Source organism: Tympanuchus pallidicinctus, unplaced genomic scaffold, assembly GCF_026119805.1.
Source record: "Tympanuchus pallidicinctus isolate F22 unplaced genomic scaffold, pur_lepc_1.0 scaffold3, whole genome shotgun sequence".
NCBI classification, from domain to species: Eukaryota; Metazoa; Chordata; class Aves; order Galliformes; family Phasianidae; genus Tympanuchus; species Tympanuchus pallidicinctus.
In genome coordinates, this window is record NW_026294747.1 from 23207441 (window position 1) to 23223513 (window position 16073).

Here is a 16073-nt window from a genome sequence, read left to right on the forward strand (position 1 = left end):
TCTCTATCAGGAAGAGCAGTTTGTGCAGTTGTCTAGCCTGGGATATGCTGGTCCCATTTCTGTATCGTCCTTTAGAAGCCTTTTGCTCTGGCCTAATTGGGCAGAGCCCTGCATGTTGCTTAGCTGATGGCTGTGTCTGTAACTCCAGGTGCCTGCCTGGTTCAGTCCCAAGTTTCCTGGGGTTCATCTTGAGGCTAGGAGAGCTGCACTTTGTAGGCTGCTTTCTAGTACCCTATGCATACTAAATAGGATTGCAGAATGGCTGCCATCCGGTGCTTAGGGACTTGGCCAAGGGCAGAGAAGAGAACTGAAGGATTGAGCAAATACTGTTGTGCAGCATTTAATAAAGGGTCTAGCTGAGGTCTGGACAGCTATGGCCATATTCATTATCACCTCTGCTCATGTAAGACATCAGTTTAGCTAGTCACCCAGAACAGGGTGTAGCCAGCCCCTGGCACTGGGCTGCCTGGAGAGCAGCAGCTCACCTGTGCACCCAACTCTGGGAGCCAGAAACCTGCCAGTGATGCCACCTGGTTCTGACCAATGGTGAATTGGCCATGTGAGTGACAGCAGTCCTACCTAAACCATCCTCAGGGGCCTCCCAGGATACAGGAGTCACAGCCCCTCTTCCCCTACCCCAGTTTGGCTGCTAAGGTGAGGTACATCCCCTTACTAGGCCATGTAGTAAGGGGATCTAGGGCTTGGTACTGCATGGCATCTGTGTTACCACCACATGGCAAAATGAAAGTCATGAACTGAGTGAACTGTGCTCCATTCATTTGGGAATTTGAAAAGGAGGGAGTGCAAGAAGATAAAGCCTAGAAAGAAGAGAACCAAAAAAGAAATTCTTTACTGTGAGGGTGGTGAGACAGTGGAACAGGTTGCCCCATGAGGTTGTGGATGCCTCTTCCCTGGAAGCATTCAAGGCCAGGCTGGATGGGGCTTTGAGCAACCTGGTCTAGAGGGAGGTGTCCCTGCCTACTGGAGGGGGGGTGGAACTACATGATCTTAAAGGTCCCTTCCAACCCAAACCATTCTATGATTCTAAGTACAGGAGAGGAAAAGTTCTTGGGCTACCTGGTGGTTCCTCTGTGACCTCAGTGCAGAATGTGACAGTGGTGGGTACCAGAGCTCAGCATGCAGTGCTGGCTCTTGCTGCTCACTGTGCTACTGGGGGCTGTGCTCCCTCTGCCCCTGCGCCAAAGGTGATGACTCCCCCACCTCTTCCCTGCCCCAGTACCTGCAGTGGTGCCACAGGGGCTGGATGCTCCTTCTTCTGTAACCAGTGCTCCTGGACCAGGCTTGGGCTTGTAGTGTTGATGGGGAGTTCTGGAGAGCTTCGGGCTCATTCCCACCTCTGGTTTTCCTCTGCAGCTATTTTGTCCCTGAAGACTTCTCTGCCCCCTTAGAACTCCCACAGCAGCACTTTGGCTTGGTGGATGGTACAGCTCTTCCCTTAAATTCCCTCCCATATGCTCATTTGTCCAGTGATGACACAGACAGCTCCTGAGCCCTCACCCCACTGTCTACCCACAGATTATGGCATTAAACCAAAACAGCCTCACTTCAGGACCGTAACACCCCGGGAACAGCCAGCAGGACTGCAGAGGGCTGGCAAAACCAAACGTGATGAGCTTGACTTGGAGTACTACTATGATGCTCAGCTGTGAGGGACAGCAGGGCACTCAGGTAGGTGTGGGGTGCAGGAACATGGGCTCTCCAGCCACACTACAGGATAGGAGAAGCTGGAGGAGCTGGGGTTTCTCAGCCTGAAAAAGAGAAGGCTGAGAAGGGATATTATTGCTGTCTTCAACAACCTAATGGCAAATACAGGGAAGCTTTAGCCAGAGTCCTCCTGGCACTGTAAATGGAAAAACAAGAATTAAGTTACATCAAGATCTTATGGTAGTCTCTGACCTCCAAGGTTTGCTAACCTGAGAAACTCCAGCTCCTTTTGGGCTCCCCAAGGGAAGGAATAAGCCAGGGCCCAAATGCACCCAACACAAACAGCACTGCAGCCCTGCTCCATGAACCATCATATTTAATAGTTGCCATCACAGCAGATCCAGCTGAAGCACAGAGACCGCTGGCAGGGAGCAGGAGAGCTTTTGTATCTCCCTGGAGATGTGTATGGCTCCCTGCAGGCGTTAGCCCTTCCCTGCTCTGTTTCTGGCGGGCACCCTAGTCTGCACAGGGCTGAGAACCACCGCAGTAGGGAAGCTCAGCCCTGTCCTGCCTCTGCCACCTGCAGCTGGAGGGGATAGAGGGGGACAAGGACAGAGAAATGCTCCCTTCCCCATGGTGTGGTCACTACAGAGAGGTAGGAGGAAATCTTCCTTTCCCCAGGGCATGGATACAAGAGAGGAGGGATGGGGGCAGAGGCAAGGGTGAGCTGTCTCAGCTTGTTCATCCTTTTTCTGGCACTCAAAGAGGAGATGCTGGGCTCTATCCCTCCTGTCCAGCAGTCTCATCCCCGGGGCCAGGCAGAGAAGTGATGGTCTCTGCCCTGGCAGGAGCCATCATACAGTTCTTGTTGGCTGTAGCTTCTGTGTCTTCATCCTGCAAGAGTCTGACTCCGCCAGTGCATTAGAAGTCACCCCTGAGGGATGTGACGGGAAGCTGAGCCATGGTCACAGCGAGGAGATGTTTTCACCCCAGCTTGCATCAGGGAAGGGCTGGAGAATGCCAACCCCTCCAGCAATCACAGACTGGGCAGCCAGTGGGCACTTCTCAAATAGAATAAACTAAGTATTTTGTACGATAAACACGATTTGTCCAGCCCTCCCCCCTCCCATCACCCCAGCCTGAGGAAGGGGAGCCATGAAAAGAGGCAGCACAGGGTCCAGGGAACAGCTCTCAGGGCCCACTTCTCTTCCAATCTCAAAGCAGCTCTTGTCCATGCACGACGCAGAAGGGGCGAGACTGCAGCCCTGGCTGTGCAGCAGGTGCCTATGCCAGCCCCTACTCCAGGTAGATGTCTTCCGTGGGGCACGTGTACTCCACATACTCCTTGTAGAATTGCTGAAAAGCCCTCCTGCAACACAGCATGGAGCAAAGCTCAACTGTACCCTCCCCATAGCGTTTACAGAGCCCATTTTGCTTCCCTTCTCGCCCTTGCTCCATCCTGCTGTCAAGTCAAACCCAGATCCAGCTCTGGGAGCCTCATGCATTAGTGCCCAGAGGTGCTGCTGGAACAAGGCCTCCATCTCAGCTCTGAGCTTCCACACAGCCCCTGGGTTTCAGCCATCTGCCTGCAAAGCTTTGCACTGGGACTTGTTCCAGCACTGTCAGGAATATGCTGCCCATAGCAGCGTCAGCTCTGGCTCTATCCCTGAGCCTCTCACTGTAGGGAAGAGGTGCCAGGTTCTCATTCCTCCTGTCCCTCAGGAGGGAGCACCTTCCTCCCACCCCACGACTTACCCTACAGACTCCGCTAGAGGCTTCGTGGACTCCTCTGAGACAAAGACGTGGCAGGCAAATCTGTGGTCAGCAGGATGCTTGGTAATGAACCCAAAATATCTGAGGGTGAACAGAGCAAGTGAGATTGGATTGGCAGACAGGCAGAAATAAATACATGTGCCCGCCCTTGGCAAAGGGGTTTGGGATTCAAACCCCAGCAGTGAACACTTCCCAGGCCCATATCAGGGATGTAATTCCCACCCAAAGGCTGCTCCTCACATGAAGCTGTGGGATGATGATGCTGGGAGCAAGAAAGCAGTGATGCCTCCATGTGTTAAAGCACTGATAGCTGCCCCATCTTCCTGCTACTCACTTGTTGTTCTTTGGATGGTATCCACAAAAGGAAATGTTCTTCAGCTGGAAAAAATGGCTACACTTGTTTACCTGGGGAACAGATAAAAGAACAGTCAAAGCTTTCTTCCTCAGCAGTTCTGTGGGACAGTTGGACTCCAGCTTTAGAAATAGGTGCTCAGGCTGAGCCCAGCTCTCCAAACAGTACCCACAGCCACGCTCCCAAACCCCACCCACAGGGGAGGTTTCCAAAAGCTTGCTGGGAAGGTTCACTTGCCTCTGCCCAGCATCTTGCTGTGCTCTGTTAGGCTTCTTATGGAGACCACTAATCAGCAGCTTGCAATGCCCAGCTAAAGAGATTACAGGGAAGATCTGGAGGACACCACTCTAAATAGCAGCAGAAAGGTTTAGGAACAGCTGACGGATTAGGGGTGCAGCTCAGCTCAAAGCATCCTAGCACAGCAACATGCCTGGCATCTGTGAGGGCACCATTCTGATGTATAGCCCAATGCTGGGATCTCACTAGGCTTCAGGGACCTCAATGGAGGACCTACAACCCTTTGGATGGTATTTCTAGAGGAACAAAGAGCACATGGGATGGAAGCCCTTAATTTCTATGTGAACATGCATAGCAATGCTCAGAGTAGCAACAGTAGAAGGGATAAGGTGAGCAGGGCACTACCTTGCTGTGCTCCTTGGAGTCATCAGCTTTCACAGCTATCTTGACCCCACGCACGCTGATCTCCAAAACACAGCTGGAGGGTGGGTTAAAGTGCACAGTGAGGCGGCGCGTGGTGGCAATCTGGGAAGGGAGACACAGACATAAATCACTGGCACTCACAGGCAGCATGCGAAGATGGCCCACCCCTTCCCATCTCCTCCCTGCTCCCAGGCAGGCTCAGCCCACAGTGGGACACTACCTTCTGCATGGCCGCGCACAGTACATCATTGCCTTTGTGATAGGGAACCTGCACCGAGCCGAGGAACTTCACCCGAAACTGGTCCACCCAGTCGTTGCTCTTGGCCAGAGCTAGAAGACAGAGCATATGGCAAGGATCATCTCTGTTGACCATTTTTCCATGGTGCAAACCTGCACCATTCCCCATCTGGCAATGGGTGCAAGCTCTGACCACTACTAGCCGGAGCTGCCCACGGCCACGTTATTCCTTGCCTAGTGTCCTCCTTCCACCCCCTGTTCTGTGGTGAGGACGTGGGCAGGAGATCAGGGACACAAGCAGTACGGAGGCTTGGTACCTGTTATATGGTCTGGGTCTTTGGTGACTTCGATAGCGTAGTAGGCAGGAAAAATGCCCCGATCCCCTGTCCGCATGTTGTAGGCCTCGTACCAATAATCTTCTGCCTGCACCTCCACCAGCAAAGGGTCATCCACCTCCAGCTCCAGCTCGTCCGCGTGGCGAGGCACAAACCTGGGCAGGGAGTCACTAGCACTGTGCTGGCTGGCAGCTCTGGTGGCATGCTCACCGACACACCTCTGGAGCAATGGCAGTGCAAGGCCTGCGGCCGGCGCAGCTGGGGAGCAGGTGGAAGGAGCTAAGATCTGATGTGCTACATAGAGACCTGAGTGGGTTCAGGCTCAAAAGGAGACAGTACCTGGCACTAATGCGAGGTTTCCCCTATGGCATCCCCCATGTGGCTCCCAGTGCTCCTGGGTGCCCTGGGAGGTCTCTCACCCTTGGGAAGATGTTGCCCAGCCACTGTCTGGCTCCTGCTGGGCCTACTACAGCCTAAGGACTGTGGTTTAGTTCACAGGCTTCCCATGCTAGAAACTACATGGTTTGGGTAGGACCAGAGGACACTGCTTGTGCCCTGCACTCACCTGAAAACAGCACGGTGGGTCTGTTCCTGCTCCTCACCATTGATCATGCAAGAGAACAACCCAAAGGATTCAGCACCTGGGGAGGAAGGTAGAGGGGCATGCTGCAGCTTTGAGGGGTCAGCACCACACACAGGGAAGGACAAGACCCTCAGCTCACGCCTCACGGCCTTAGCTAAGGTTGCGCTGTCTTGGCCGTACCTCACACTAGACAAAAAAGAACAACAGCTTGACAACTCCAGCTACCCTTGCCTAAAGCTCACAAAGCTTTTCCAGCTGACCCCTCCCTAATCACAAGGGAAGAGGTCGCAGGCTGTAGGACCAGCGCCTGCTGAAGCTTCTCCATCTCATGGGAGGCCCTGCAGGGCACCCTGGGCTGGGCAAGCTGGTACCAGGGCTAAGCAAGGCTGCCTGGGGACACAACCCCCAGCCCACATCCTCCCCCCGCCCAGCACTCACTGGAGGAGCGTGCCCGGCCACTCATGAAGACGTTGAGGAACTTCTTGGAGAAGTGGATGTCTGCCTCGGGGGTGGAGTCCTCTGAGAGGCAGACCGAGTCGCGCTTCAGAGCATCCTCCTCATACTCCTCGCCGATGGCTGACTCATAGGGTGAGGAGACGCAGTTGTCATAGACAGTAGCCGAGTCACTCTCGTCACTGTAGCCCGAGTAGCACTGCTTGAGGCTGACCAGCTCCAGCTGCACGTTCTCATCCACCACCAGCGTGTACTTGACCGAGTCATAGGAGAGGGCGCTGGTGTCTGAGCTGACGGATGCTCTTTGAAGGCCATGGCCTGGCCGGTAGCCACTGCTCCCACCACCGCAGGAGGCCCGGGGTAGGCTCGTCTTGTCAGGAGAGGACATGTAGTCCAGCACCTCATCCTCCTCACTGATGGAGGGGTTGGTTTTCCCAGCCAGGGCCGAGTAGCTGGAGGTGTCGATGTCAGAGCTGATAGACATGCGGTTCTCACTGGACTGTGACAGGAACGGCTTTTCGGTCTCCAGCGGGTCCGAGTTCTTCTGCACGGGTGTCAGGTAGATCTCCTCAGTGGCCTCCAGCCTCACATCTGTCTGGTAACGGATGCGGTCCCGGTGGGCCTCGGGGGCCCTCGACGTCACCACCACCACGCTGGCACCGTGGGGTGGGGGTCGGCTGGCAGCCTGGTGCTTCTCAGGGGGCCGGGATGAGGCAACACAGGCAGGTGCCATCTGAGTAGCTGCCGTGCGCCGGCACGGGCTTTCTGTGGATGTGCCCCGGTCTTTGGTGGAGGTTGTGCTGTTCTGGTGATTGACCTCATCACTCAGGCAAACATGGTCATGAGGAGGGGTCTGCTCACCTGTGAGGAGAAGAGCAGTGTTGGTGTTCCCACTGATAGGGACACCCCAGACTCAAGCTGGACAAGTGCCCACTGGGGACATTTTCCCAACCTTCTGTTTCAGCAAGGTTTGCTCCAGGCCCTGGGACAGGGATCGACTCCTAGGAAGTACCAAGGAATGCAAGCATCTGCTCTCAGACAACTCACCTGTTTTCAGAGGGGACGATGACCGGGACACCCGCTCCTGCCAACTGTGCTTTTTCCCCAGAGAGTTGTTATTCAGGGTGTCCTGAGGAGGAGAACAAAGCCGCCTTGTCACCCGTGCAGTAAACAGCACGTGGCGCCTGTCCCTGCCCGCCCCACAGCATGGGCAGCAGCCAGAGCCATCATGGCCCCTGGGCAATGCCTGCGACTGCCCAAGAGCTTCTTCAGGGTCACTGTGACCATCCTCATGCGCAGCCAGGGCACGTTTTGCTCCCAGACTTTGCAGATGGTTCTGGGGACAGCATGGGTCTTAGTCTCTCTGCAGCAGTCGCATTTTCTGCCCTGCTAGTTTTTGCTCAAGCACCAAGCTTGGGATTCTTGGGGTTTTCTCCTGCAGCCATCAAAAGCAGCACAGGAGCTACCCTGCTCTTTCAATCAACATGAAGCAATCCTCTGCCTTAAAGCCCACTAAGATTCATGGGATTCCCTGTCCTGTCCTGGAGCACAGGGACTTTGCGTTCCTGCTGCCAGCCTTATCAGACCCTGTGTGGAAAAGCTCCTGTCCTCAAGGTCATCAGCACAGCCCATGCCCATGGCTCCCAGTGTGCCCACAGTCTCCACCATCCCCTACAAGGGCACCATCATCTCCCCCTCCCCAGCCCACCATCTACACAACCCAAACACCCCAAAAATACCTCTCCGCAGGTCTGGACGCTGGTTGGGACCAGCTGCCCGGGGGGGGCCTTTGCTGTCCCCGTCCCCCCAGCTGGATGTGGCTCCCACGTGCCACCGGCTCCTCGGGGTCCCTGCGCAGGGTGGGACAAGGCTGCCTGCTGTCCCCTTGTCCATTATGTTCCAGCAGGCTTTCCCCCCTCCCCCTCCCCTCCATCCCTGCTGCCTTTGTCCCCTGTGCCAGCTGTCCTGCAGCCATTGTCCTGGCTCCCTGCCCTCCTCCTCCTCCTCCCACCCATGGCCTCAGGCAGAGCTGGCATCAGCTGCAGGTTTCAGGCTGGTGACACCCAGCTCCGACTACGCCCCATCTGTCACCGGCAGGGACACCTGCCTCTAGCTTCAAGCCCCTCAGCTGCACGTCACCACTACGAAAATCCTCCTACGTGGCAATAGAAGCCACTGCTGAAGGCAGGAGGAAGGCAAAAATAGCCCTGTGCACAGCACACCTTGCGTAGGTCTGCAAGGTTTGCAGAAGAGATGGGGCAAAGGGACTCCAGCTCAGAGGCTCAGAGTGCACGGCACTCTGGTGTAACCCTCCTGGGGACAGCCCCACTGCTGCATCTGGGAAAAGGCTCCATCCAACACCTCCTGCAAGCCCTGAGAGTGATCAAGACGAAGCCCCGTTCTCCTGACCACTGTTTCGGGCAAGGTGATTGTCGCTGCGATTTTGCACTGGGCGCTGACGCTGATGCCCCCCTTGCCGAGTGTAGCCGCCCAGGAGCGGAGCCCCAGTCCCAGCGCCGAGCACACAGGGCTGCGTCACCGGCCCGTCCCAGGCTGCAGCCGCGGCGCTGCCAGCCCTTGATCTGGGACGCGGTGCTGGGACGGATGCTCATTCACGCGTTCAGGATGCCACGCCTCATTAGCTCCCCGTCCCCACTAAGGTCCCTTCCCCGCTCCCAGCCGCCTTACACTGGCCCCACGGGCTCGAGGGGAGCCCACTTTTGAGCCTCCCCACGCTCGGGGGACTCGGCTCAGCAGGGAACGAGCGCATCTCTCCCCGCATCCCTCACGCCCCCGATCACGCACCCATCCCCGCCAGAAGCCCCCGGTGCCGGGAGAGTCCCCCGGGCCGGCGCTCACCTGGCTGCGAGGCACCTGCGGGAAGAGGTTGAGCGTGGTGGGGCGCTTGGGCCGGTAGCTGTCGGTGCTGGCGGGCGGCGGCTCCTTTTGCAGGGGCGCGGGCGCCGTCTGCTCCTCGGCCGGCGCGTCCCCGGCGGCGTCGATCAGGTCGAGCTGCAGCATCTCGGCCTGCAGTCGGCCTCCCTCCCCGCCGCCCGCAGCCCGCGCCGCGCCGCCCGACAGGCTCACGCGGCCCTGCCGGGATCAGCGGCACGGTCAGCAGGCGGGGCGGGACGGGGCGGCCGGTCGCAGCCTTTTAAAGGCGCAGGGATGCTCCCCGCGGCTCCCCGCACACTCCCCCTCCATCCATCCCCACCGACGTGCCTGTTCTGGGACGCTGCGAGCCCCGCAGCGCTTTAGCAAGGAAACAGAGGCATAGGAAAAGGAAGGGGGGAAATCCCGGCTGGCTCTGTGATACCTAGCTAAGGTGGGCATCTGCAAGGCAGCTGCTGCCAGCCAGCCCAGCCTGCTAGCGTGATCCCAAATCACTGGGAAAACTCAGAGGAGGAATGTCCCAGAAGGATGCAGAACAGCAAAACAGTTTGAGCAATGTACATCCTAGCAGCGATGCTGCATTCAGGATTCCATAGCTAAGAGGAAACTACAACCGCTGTTGGGACGTGTTTAATGGGCTGTAGCATAACAGGTGGTGCTGCAACCCTGGGCATGGATGGATGCCACTTGTTTCTCTCCGAAGGAAAGGTGCTCTGAAGGTGCTAGGAAGGAGATGCAGGGATAAAGGAGGTTGTTTAAAAGCACCCTGAGCAAGCAGCCACCATGCTCCTGTGTCTCTGCTTCATGCAGTGGGATCCCAGAGCAACCGGGCGGCTGGCACCAAGCCACACTGCTGCCATCAGCCTCCGGGTCAGGCGGCTGCAGCTGGTGCAGGCTGCACCGAGGCAGGGATGGTGATAGGGGGAAGCTTGGCACTTCCAGGAGCCTTACTCTGATGTAAAACCAAAGGGATTTGTTCTTTTGTTCTTCCTATGGCTGGTTCAAGACTTTTTGTGCATCCAGCACAGGCCCAGAACGTGAAGGTTTAGTACAGACATATCCCAGCTCTTTTTCCTTCAGCTCTTCTCTTAACATTCCTAAAAAGGTTATTTTACTTCATTTTTTCCATTTTTCATTCCCACATCAAACAGTCTCGTAGAACACAAAGAGCATGATGAGCCTTAGTGATGGGCAGCCTACTATCCTGCCTTGCAGCAATCAGACATAAGGTGCCCTGCACTTCAAGACAAACGGAATGAGGCCAAACCCAAAGCCAAGACCTTGCATTTCACGACCTCCCTCGCTGCACCCGCCTTGGAGGAGCCAGCCGCGCCTTGCAGGCTGGGTGTTGGAGCCTCTATTTCTGGAGATCTGCTAAAATAGCCCGTGATGAAGTCATCATTGTTTTTCCAGGATCAAAAAAAAAAAATAAAAATAAAAACCCACCCCAAATTCTCTGTTGAGGTACTGTCTTCTAAGAGGGTATTTTGCTGCTGAGCCTCTCTGCCTGCCTGTCCACATCCAGCAGCTGCCTTCTCTAGCCCTGCCTTGTTTGCAGGGGAATTACAGTGGGATCTCTCACTGAATATTCGGGTTAGCTCCTGCCCTTAGCAAAGGCCATGTTCCTACAGGATGCAGTCAGCAATCCCATGCTGGGGTTATTCCCAGTTTCCCAGGCTCTGCACAGCGCATGGAGCCAAACCCATCCAAAACCTCCCCTAAGCCTGGCCACTTCCTGCAACCACCTACATCAGGCTCTCATCTCGTGAGACTCATCCTCTCCAGCTCTGAGAGCACCTGGCTCTCCCCACCCATATTTCACACTGAAGAGCCCTCTCACTGCTACTGCTTCCAGTTCTGCTCCTTGGGCAATCCTTCATACCTCATGTAAGCCATTTGTATGTATTTTTAGCAGCTGTTTTCTGACCGTGTAGGCTCCTGTGTTTAGGATCAGCTCGCTGCATCCCTGCAACCAGCAGACGCAGAGTGCCCTACATTGGGTGCTGGGCAAGGCACAGGGCTCAGTGCCCGTGCCCCAGCCACCCCTGCCATGGCACAGGGCTCTGCTTTGCAGTACAGAAACTCCTCGACAAACCCCACAACAGAAGGATTCTGTTGTAAATGGGCAACACAGCACATTTTTCTTACCCTCATTCCAGGGAAGGGTTGCAGCCCCTGTCCTAACAGACCTGGCAGATCACAGAGTTCTCCTCCAGCACCAGCCTTTCCCTGCCCCAGAATGATCCCATATGAGAGGCTGCAGAAGCCCACCAATGCCTCCCCAAGAATGGGTCTCACCACACCTCCCTGCTCACTACCAGCATGAAACTCACAGCACAACACAGAACCTCATTTTGTCCCTGCCCCCAGCACATGCACTTACCCGGGTGGCCAAGCTGTCCTTGCAGTGCAGGCTGATGCCACACTCATCAGTGATCTCAGAGAGGTCTTCATCCTCAAACTCCTCAAGGCTGATGTCGTGGGTAAGCCTGGAGGGAGCAGAGACCATTGTCACACACAGCACACAGGGGGCAGGAGCAGCACCAAGATCCCCAGGAGGGGCTCTCTGGGTCTTTACAGGGAAAAAGGACCAGGAAAAGGGATGCTTCTGGAGAGGAGAGCTAGGGGATGCCAAGGTACAGCTGGAACATGGACACCCCAGGACATGAGATTGCATTGAGATCTGCAGCCTTTGCACGCATCTGCCCACTGGCTGCGGAAGAAGCAGAGAGTGGATCCTCACAAGCGGGTTCAAGAGTTGCCCCAGCAAGGTGCTCCCCTGTACTGTACATGGGAGAGTAGAGCAGTGAGATCCCTCTGTGCCATTATTCCCTCTCTGGGGTGGCTGCAACATCCCTGTAGCCATTGGTGCTGCTCAGCACCCCGATGAGCCTCTGAAGGCTCCCTTACAGCCTCTTCATGTCCCCTTGGAAAGTTTGCAGAGATTTCTTTTTAGTGGCTGCAAATGTGCTGACTGCCTTGCTCCTCACGTGCTCACTTGCATCCCCAGGGAGCTCCTGGCTCCTGTGCATTAAAACATTTCTACACCATACTACTGCAATGCTCCTCGTGCTTGTTCCAGGAAGGAAAACACAACAGACCAGCCAAAGAGTCTTCTGCCAGCCATGGCAGCTCCCCTGAAGGGCTGCAAGGGATGGAGGTGTCCCTAAGAGATGCAGAGAGGCCACACTAAGAGGGTCCCTCATCCCCCACTGCTGCTGCCTGCAGAGACGCAGAGCAGGAGGCTCTCAGCACAGCCTTCAATGCACAAATCGATTTCTTCTCCAGTTACTTGGGTCACCGGTGTCATTACCAACCGCTCATTACCTCTTCCCACCGTGGGTCCCGGCACAGGGCACACCCCTGGCTTGGGTATGGGGAGATGCTGTGTAGGCAGCCAGCACCATCCCTGCCTGCACCCACAGGCAGAAAGGACCCCCACGCGCAGCCCTTTTACCCCACGCTGCATGCTGCAGCTCCCTCCTCATGCCCTGCTGACAAATCCTGCACATTTCCATGCCCACAGCTCCTGAGCAGCCGGGAAAATTTTGAGCTGCACTCAGTGCTGAATTTGCTGCTGCCCCATGGCACCGCTTGGTGCAGAGGGCGATGCGTCGACAAACGAGAGGCTGTCCCTCATTCCCATGCAGCCAGGGGACAGCCCTCACCCCAGACCTGCCGGTCCCCTACCATTTCTCCCAGTGATCTTCCAGCCAGCTCTCCTCCTCCGTGCTCGACTCCATGCTCAGGGGCAGCTGCATTGAGGAGGACCCTTCCCCGGGGGGCAAGCTCCCACCCTGAGGCAGTCCCTAGTCCGTAGTGAGGAGAGGACGAGCGCCAGGTGCCCGCTGCCCCAGCGCAGTCTATGGCTGCTGGCGCTGCTCTGTCTCCTCACTGCGCAACCTGGGCAAGCTCATTAAAAATAGATGGAATCAGCTGTCCTGGAGGGGAAAAAAAAATAAAAAATAACCTCCCAGCTGAGCTGATGCCAAATCCCTGCTCTCTGCTGGGGATGCTGACTGCCTCTGCCTGTCAGCCAGCCCGGCTCCTAGGAGTGCTCCAGCAGCCGGTCCCCACACCCGCAGCAGGCATCTGGTTACCCAGCGCTGGTGCCCCTTCTACCCACTCCTTCTCCTGCCCTTGCTGCACTAAGTGGAGGAAAGAGTCGGTCCTCACCTTGGTGAGGTGCTGCTGGTGGGTTTTACTCGCTGTGCTGAATTCAGTGCCTCTCAGCTCTCATATAGTGCCACCCTGGACTCCATCTCCCATATCAGGGGCAGCTGCTCTGTTCAAATCTTCCTGGCTCATTGGAGTTAATTAAAAAAAAAAAATCTCTGTCTCTGTGTTACTCTGCCCTTTCCTCATCTAACAGGGATGCTCCAGAACTTCCTAAAGGAGGTGATGAAGACTCTCCTTCATCGCCCTCCATGGGGAACACCCCTGCCTTTCTCTCCTGCCCCTGAAAGAGGCTGAAAACACCAGCAACACAAAGCAGCTCTCACTCTCATCAGCTCTATCACAGCCCGCAAAGCCCTGAGTGGGACTGACAGGGAACTGTGGTCACAAAGATCCTCCTGAAGATGCATCCTATCTGCTCTCAAACATCTGTGACAACCCTGGTCTACCAGCTGATAATGGCGAGTGCGTGAGCAGCTCTGGCTGCAGGTTTGGCTGCAGGAGCAGTGTGACTGTAACTGTAGCAACACAAAGGGAGGGGGCATTTACTGTATCACTCCCCGGCTGCTGTCCTCGAGGCACTCAGCTCTCCAGTCTGCCTCCCAGCTTCAGCCAGCTTGCTCTACAGCAGGCCCCAGGCAGGAGGAGGAGGAGGAGCTGCGCACGCCCACAGCATCTTCTGTGAGCAGCCTGTTGCGGGAGGGAGCCAGTGGGCGAGCTGGGGAGCAGGAGGGGCTTTGGGGTGAGCAAAGGATGGGAGAATAGGGCAAGGAGATGGGGCCAGGCTCAGCTGGGTGCGGGCTCAGTGCTGGCACTTGGTCAGGGCAGCACAGTGTGGAGGGGGCCTAGTGAACCCGGCTGTCAAGGTCCATCAGATCCAGACCAACCTTCGGTATCCCATCACAAAAATCAGGGTCATCCACCTCGACATCCAGCACATCACCTCAATACCCAGCCCACCATTGCCTCAACACACAGCCCTTCACCTCATCATTCACCACACTGTTGCCAGGACGATCAGCCATCACCTCAGCACCCGGTCCATCGCCCCCACACAGGCTCCTCAGCCACAGGTGCAGTGGAGCAGTCCTGGCTGTGCCACCTTGCCATCCAGGCACAACCCTGAGCATGAGGCTTTTGGAGGATGATGCAGAGGATGGGAGAGACAACTGCTTTTGTTTTTGGCTCCTAAAACGCCATTGCAGCAGTGGGCAGCCGCCTCCAGAGACCCTGTGCCTGCAGCTCTCCCCACAGTACCCACCAACAGCCAATACTAAAGCCACCGGCCCCGCGGCCTGCAGGCCCCCCCAGCCTCAGTGCCATCACCTACTCGCCACATCCTCTCGCTGTTCAAGTCGCCACGTCACCTCCTGCACAATGCAGTGCCCTGGGTGAGCAGAATCCCTGGGGATGGTGCTGCACACGGAGCCGGCCCGACGCCCTCAGCCCCCATTCCCTTTCTAGCCCGGCGGCAGCCGTTCCCCACGCAGTGTGCAGCTGCTGGGCGTGCAGCTCTCCCAGCCATGTTGCAGCAGCGCCCAGCGGCTCGGGCAGGCAGCGCAGCAATCACAGGCGGCCGTGTGAGCGCCCAGTGAGGGGACCTGGGGGCAGAGAGCTGAGGGAAATGTACAGAACCCGACACAGCTCGACAGCATCCGGCCACCAATCTATAGATCTGCAGGGCTGGAGGGCTGAGAATCACCTACAACTGGCGTCCAGCTGCAGCCCCAGGTGTGAAGCCTCCCCTCATTCCCACCTCCAACATGTCACCACGTAACCAACCTGCACCGACCACACTCACACGAGCAGCACACCTCAGCACCCCGGGATGCTGGAGCCGAGCGAAGAGCAATGGCTGAAGATGTTACGGCCCCAGAAGCACCTGGCCTGCCCAAGGCGGCAAGCAAGGCTCCCTTGCCCACCGTGCTCCTTTAACCGGCCAAAGCTTCCCATCCCACAGCCACTAGCGGGAGGCACCAGCAGGCCCTACCCCCCCCCGGCTCTGCGGGTCGACACCTCCGGCCGTGCCTGGCCCGGCCCATGCCGTCGGAAGTCCCCGCGAGAGGCTGCACCGGGCGTCACAGGGGCAGCCCCCCCGCATCCCAGACCGCTGGGTGTAGCGGTGAGGATGGGTCCCGGCACGCTCACCCCTGCTCGCCTGGGGCTGCTGCTTCCTTCATCGGGGAGGGGAGGGGGGTTCAAGGAAAAGGCTAGAAAAAGGCTTTCCTGAGGGTGGAGAAAGGGATGGATCTTGGTGCTGGGGAGAGGTGGCGAGACAGGTGAGGAGACTGGAGGGGGGGGGGTTGACAAAGGGGGTGTGGGGCTGAAAGTGGGAGGCTGAATGGGAAATGAGGGTAGGTATATGGGGCCGACATGGGAAGAGGGGGAGAATGAAGCAATGTATGGAGGTGCTGAAGCAGTATTGTAGGGGATAATGGATCAGGTGGGGTTCAGCGATGCATGGTGTGTGTGTGGGGGGGGAGGGGGGCTTAAGGGACACGCGGGGTGGGTTAGGAGTTTGGGGATGTCAAAGGGCTGTACAGGGTGGATGCAGAGCTGCGGGAGGCAGGGGCCCGCAGTGGTAGCGCGGGGCTGGGGGCGCGGGGGGCTGCGGTGGATGAAGAGCAGAGCCCCGGGGTGCTGAGGCCTGGGCAGCCCTGCAGGGGTCCCGGGGGAAGCGACCGGTACCTGAAATTGGGGGGCGAGGCGAGATGCAGCCCCAGGAAGGGGGAGGAGGCGGGCGGGGATGCGGCTCCTTTCTCTCGCTCCGCCATTCCGTGGCTCTCTCCATGCAGGCGGAGGGAGGGAGGGAGGGCGGCGGGGAAGGAGCAGGGAGGGAGGATGGAGGACGGAGGGAGGGGATGCTGGCGGGGCCGCTGAGGAGGGACGTACCTGCTGCAGGGGGGGCTCCTCCCGCTGCCCCCAGTCTGCAGGGCAGGTGTACCAC

General features: G+C 57.3%; 2 protein-coding genes across 4 annotated transcripts; one reads left to right on the forward strand and one right to left on the reverse strand.

Moving 5' to 3' along the window:
• Nucleotides 1-62: 62 nt before the first annotated feature.
• Nucleotides 63-2641, forward strand: FREY1 (Frey regulator of sperm-oocyte fusion 1). The gene is made up of 4 exons (XM_052693464.1): nucleotides 63-1205; nucleotides 1375-1442; nucleotides 1537-1689; nucleotides 2544-2641. Exons 1-3 carry the CDS (start codon nucleotides 1138-1140, stop codon nucleotides 1668-1670), a joined length of 270 nt encoding a protein of 89 aa, XP_052549424.1. The 5' UTR covers nucleotides 63-1137; the 3' UTR covers nucleotides 1671-1689; nucleotides 2544-2641.
• Nucleotides 2025-15930, reverse strand: MAPK8IP1 (mitogen-activated protein kinase 8 interacting protein 1). 3 transcript variants are annotated; one of them, XM_052693462.1, is made up of 14 exons: nucleotides 15815-15930; nucleotides 11334-11439; nucleotides 11099-11179; nucleotides 8918-9151; nucleotides 7798-7908; nucleotides 7106-7187; nucleotides 6044-6919; nucleotides 5588-5663; nucleotides 5005-5177; nucleotides 4671-4780; nucleotides 4433-4552; nucleotides 3773-3843; nucleotides 3421-3519; nucleotides 2025-3034 (listed from the first exon to the last, which is right to left on the reverse strand). In XM_052693462.1, exons 1-14 carry the CDS (start codon nucleotides 15898-15900, stop codon nucleotides 2962-2964), a joined length of 2298 nt encoding a protein of 765 aa, XP_052549422.1. In that variant the 5' UTR covers nucleotides 15901-15930; the 3' UTR covers nucleotides 2025-2961. The 3 variants fall into 3 exon arrangements, with proteins under 3 accessions (XP_052549422.1, XP_052549420.1, XP_052549421.1); XM_052693460.1 differs by lacking the exon at nucleotides 11099-11179; XM_052693461.1 differs by lacking the exons at nucleotides 7798-7908; nucleotides 11099-11179 and having other exon boundaries at nucleotides 15815-15923.
• Nucleotides 15931-16073: the final 143 nt, after the last annotated feature.